The sequence below is a fragment of the Scyliorhinus torazame genome, chromosome 24 (assembly GCF_047496885.1).
Source record: "Scyliorhinus torazame isolate Kashiwa2021f chromosome 24, sScyTor2.1, whole genome shotgun sequence".
In the NCBI taxonomy this organism is placed as follows: domain Eukaryota; kingdom Metazoa; phylum Chordata; class Chondrichthyes; order Carcharhiniformes; family Scyliorhinidae; genus Scyliorhinus; species Scyliorhinus torazame.
The window spans coordinates 17,456,200-17,461,199 of record NC_092730.1 but is presented as its reverse complement, the minus strand read 5'-3'; the positions used below and the strand labels follow the sequence as shown (position 1 = coordinate 17,461,199).

General features: G+C 57.1%; 1 protein-coding gene and 1 long non-coding RNA gene across 2 annotated transcripts in view; both read left to right on the top strand.

Moving 5' to 3' along the window:
- Window positions 1-5,000, top strand: part of LOC140399944 (uncharacterized) — a 220,487-nt gene that overhangs the window by 83,264 nt on the left and 132,223 nt on the right. The window lies entirely within an intron of this gene.
- vps51 (VPS51 subunit of GARP complex) overlaps window positions 4,776-5,000 on the top strand; it is a 17,469-nt gene continuing 17,244 nt past the window's right edge. Inside the window, 1 exon segment of the mRNA XM_072489423.1 lies at window positions 4,776-4,925. Within this exon segment, the coding sequence (XP_072345524.1) occupies window positions 4,826-4,925 (100 nt within the window). The 5' untranslated portion in view covers window positions 4,776-4,825.

The window sequence follows — 5,000 nt, the reverse complement described above, 5'->3', positions numbered from 1 at the left end:
ACACAAGCTGTACCAGATATCAGATCAAGGACGAAGCAGGCACCATAGCAACATGAAGGCACCATTGTTCACAATGCAGATAACAGCTAAGTCAGCAGAAGACCAGTTTTTGTTGGTAAAGATTAAGCAGAATATCGCATTCCATAACATGCACAAATTGTCAGACATGAAACAATTAAAAAATAATGTTGCACATTGAAGATGGACGGCTTGCCGTCAAATCAAATGTGTTTGAGTCTAACGCAAACCAATTAGGATTGTTTTGGGGTGTGATTAGATTATTTAGGACAGATATGAAAGTGTATAACTGAAAAGTCTCCGCCCGCCATAGTGGTCTTTTTCGGGGTGTTAGTCTGTCAGTGATGTAGTCTGTCAGGGTGTTAATCTGTCTGTTAGTTCAGTCTTTCTGTTAGTTTGTTAGTCTGTCCTTAATTGTCTGTCTTTAATTCTCTGAGTCTGTCAGTCTGTTTTAGTCAGCCTGTCTTTGTAGTGATGTAGTGTATTTTTGACTTTGAGTTTAGCTGAAGATTAGCTCTCTCTCTCTCTCTTCATGTTTCATTTCCAGACTTTGACCTTTTAAAAGTTACTTTCGAGCTGTCTGCCTAAGCAAAAAGGTAATGTCTTTGATTCTTCTGAAAGCTTCAAATTGTCTACGAATTGCCTTTTAAATGACTTTCAAATTGTAATCAAGCGACTACAAATAAAACAATTATTTTTGGCACCTGAGAAGTTTTAACTGCAAATTTCTGCTGAGTCCCAGTATTCGCAAAGTGCTACTGGTAACCGAATAGTAGAAATAATATAAATTCCTTCAACTTTACACAGTCGAATATTACTAGGAATCCAACAACTTGGCGTAGTCCCGAAATATATTAGATCTTGCAACTTGTCGTAGTGCGCCAGGACTTTGATTCATCAACTAAGCTTCCCCCAACTTGGCGTAGTTCGGCAGGTTGAGATCCTATCAATGAAAGATTCCAACACCGACTCCTAACCCGAGTGAAGAAATTTCTCCTTATCTCGGTCCCTAAATGGCCGACTTCTTCCCCGAGTGAAGAAATTTCTCCTCATCCCGGTCCCAAAATGGCCAGCTTCTTCCCCCGGGTGAAGAAATTTCTCCTCATCTCGGTCCCCAAAATGGCCGACTCCTTCCCCCGAGTGAAGAAGTTTCTCCTCATCTCGGTCCCAAAATGGCCGGCTTCTTCCCCCGAGTGAAGAAATGTCTCCTCATCTCGGTCCCAAAATGGCCGACTCTTTCCCCCGAGTGAAGAAGTTTCTCCTCATCTCGGTCCCCAAAATGGCCGACTCCTTCCCCGAGTGAAGAAATTTCTCCTCATCTTGGTCCCAAAATGGCTGGCTTCTTCCCCCGAGTGAAGAAATGTCTCCTCATCTCGGTCCCCAAAATGGCCGACTCTTTCCCCCGAGTGAAGAAGTTTCTCCTCATCTCGGTCCCAAAATGGCCGACTCTTTCCCCCGAGTGAAGAAGTTTCTCCTCATCTCGGTCCCAAAATGGCCGACTCCTTCCCCAAGTGAAGAAATTTCTCCTCATCTCGGTCCCAAAAGGGCCGACTTCTTCCCCCGAGTGAAGAAATTTCTCCTCATCTCGGTCCCAAAATGGCCGACTTCTTGCCCCGAGTGAAGAAATGTCTCCTCATCTCGGTCCCCAAAATGGCCGACTCTTTCCCCCGAGTGAAGAAGTTTCTCCTCATCTCGGTCCCAAAATGGCCGACTCTTTCCCCCGAGTGAAGAAGTTTCTCCTCATCTCGGTCCCAAAATGGCCGACTCTTTCCCCCGAGTGAAGAAGTTTCTCCTCATCTCGGTCCCCAAAATGGCCGACTTCTTCCCCCGAGCGAAGAAATTTCCCCTCATCTCGGTCCCCAAAATGGCCGACTTCCCCCGAGTGAAGAAAGTTCTCCTCATCTCGGTCCCCAAAATGTCCGAACTGCTGTGTGTGTGGGAGGGTGGATCAGGGAGACGTATGTAGGCCAGACCGGTGGTAAGGGCCAGATTTCCCTCTTCTGCCTGAGGGGAACATTAGTGAACCAGATGGGAGAACAATTTAAATTGCCCCTTAATGTCCAAAACGTTAGGTGGCGTTACTGCGTTACGGGCATAGGGTGGAGACGTGGGCCTAGATAGTAGGTGCTCTTTCCAAGGGCCGGTGCAGACTCAGTGGGCCGAATGGCCTCCTTCTACACTGTAAGTCCTCAGCACTTTATTGACTCTTCAAGCAAGCATGACAGTATTTTACGTGAGCGACAGGGAAAATCGGGATTGTTAGAGAACACCGGCTCATCGGCCCGAAACATTCAACCAAGACTGGGAAGAAAACTTGGCCAACTTGCACCCAGATTACTATCGTCTAGGGCTGAATGGGGCAGAATCCTGCCTGAAGGCCTCAGGCTCTCAAATTCCCTTCAGTTCAAGAAGGATCAACCCAATTAATGGCCTTGCAGAGTACTGACAAGACACTTTTTTAATTTAGTCTGAGGCCTGCTTGTAGGGCCCTTGAAAGATTGCTTTTGCCCCCTACAAGCATGGCGGCGGCACACACACACACACACACATTGCTACGGATTGGCCCCTACAAAGATGGCGGCATCGCAGGCACCAAAATACGTCGGGCTCCTTTGCACTCGACCTGCCGCCACCTACAAAGATGGCCTCCGCTGTGCCGTACCGTCCCCCCCCCCATAAAGATGGCGGGCCGCGCCGTCGCCACCTTCCAAGACGACAGCCCGTCGCCCCTCAGGAAGATGGCGGCGCAGGCGCCCGCGCACTGTTCCCCTCCGCCAAGATGGTAGCCTTGCCCATCGCCACCCACAAAAATGGCCGCCGACCCGGCACCCGCCCCGCCCGTCGGAACGCGGCGCCCCGCACACCAATGGCGGGCGGGCTCAGGACTGCGCATGTTCGTTCTTCAAATAATGCAACTTTATTGTTCCCGCTTCCGGGGTCGATGGCAGCCGTGCTGGAGGCCGAGGCTGCGCCGGCAAGAAGCGGCGGGTCCGCGGGATGCTGAAGCTCTATTACGGGATGAACGAGGGCGCCCGGGAGCCGCTGGACCCGGGAGACATCGACGGCGCCCATTTCCAGCCCGAGTTTTATTTAATAAGGTGGTAACCACCCCCACCCCCACAGTGAGGGTAACCCCCCCCCCTCCCCCACAGTGAGGGGTAACCCCCCCCCTCCCCCCACAGTGAGGGGTAACCCCCCCCCCTCCCCCCACAGTGAGGGGTAACCCCCCCTCCTCCCCCCCACAGTGAGGGGGTAACCCCCCCTCCCCCACAGTGAGGGGGTAACCCCCCCTCCCCCCCACAGTGAGGGGGTAACCCCCCCTCCCCCCCACAGTGAGGGTAACCCCCCCTCCCCCCACAGTGAGGGGTAACCCCCCCTCCCCCCCACAGTGAGGGGGTAACCCCCCCCTCCCCCACAGTGAGGGGTAACCCCCCCTCCCCCCACAGTGAGGGGGTAACCCCCCCTCCCCCCACAGTGAGGGGGTAACCCCCCCTCCCCCACAGTGAGGGGTAACCCCCCCTCCTCCCCCACAGTGAGGGGTAACCCCCCCTCCCCCCACAGTGAGGGGTAACCCCCCCTCCCCCACAGTGAGGGTAACCCCCCCTCCCCCCACAGTGAGGGGGTAACCCCCCCTCCCCCCCACAGTGAGGGGGTAACCCCCCCACAGTGAGGGGTAACCCCCCTCCCCCCACAGTGAGGGGGTAACCCCCCCTCCCCCCACAGTGAGGGGGTAACCCCCCTCCCCCACAGTGAGGGGTAACCCCCCCTCCTCCCCCACAGTGAGGGGTAACCCCCCCTCCCCCCACAGTGAGGGGGTAACCCCCCCTCCCCCCACAGTGAGGGGTAACCCCCCCCTCCCCCACAGTGAGGGGTAACCCCCCCCCACAGTGAGGGGGTAACCCCCCCTCCCCCCCACAGTGAGGGGGTAACCCCCCCTCCCCCCCACAGTGAGGGGGTAACCCCCCCTCCCCCCACAGTGAGGGGTAACCCCCCCTCCCCCCACAGTGAGGGTAACCCCCCTCCCCCCACAGTGAGGGGGTAACCCCCCCTCCCCCCACAGTGAGGGGGTAACCCCGCCCCCTCCCCCCACAGTGAGGGGGTAACCCCACCCCCCCTCCCCCCACAGTGAGGGGGTAACCCCACCCCCCTACGGTGAGGGGGTAGCCCCCCCTCCCCCCACAGTGAGGGGGCAACCCCCCCTCCCCCACAGTGAGGGGGCAACCCCCCCTCCCCCCACAGTGAGGGGGTAACCCCCCTCCACCCCACAGTGAGGGGGTAACCCCCCCTCCCCCCACAGTGAGGGGGTAACCCCCCCACAGTGAGGGGGTAACCCCCCCTCCACCCCACAGTGAGGGGGTAACCCCCCTCCACCCCCACAGTGAGGGGGTAACCCCCCCTCCACCCCCACAGTGAGGGGGTAACCCCCCCTCCACCCCCACAGTGAGGGGGTAACCCCCCCTCCACCCCCACAGTGAGGGGGTAACCCCCCCTCCACCCCCACAGTGAGGGGGTAACCCCCCCCTCCTCCCCCCACAGTGAGGGGGTAGGTGTTAAATGTACTTGCGCCACGGCGGATAAGAGCTGTGGCCAATGTGGAGTTGTGCGGTGTAGCCTGCATCAGGCATTGGGGGTGCCCGTGTTAGGACCTGCGGAGGAGCTGGCTCCGGTGGAACCCGTGCCCCAAGCAAGAGCCTGACCCTCTTGGTGGTGGTGGGTGGGTGGGGGGGACCCAGGTCCGGATAACTAACGGGTTTGTTGTCCCGTTTTTGTCCGCCAGTTAAGGAAAGAGTGCACGCTGGCGGAGCTGATGGAGAGCGAGGCTGAAATGGTGAAGCACATCCGATCGCTCGACAGCGACATGCAGACCCTGGTCTACGAAAACTACAACAAGTTTATATCAGCCACAGGTACGGGCAGGGGGAGTGGGGGGGGATGTCAGAGGGACGCACACTCTGCGGGAGGGGAGGGGTGTGTCGTCCACG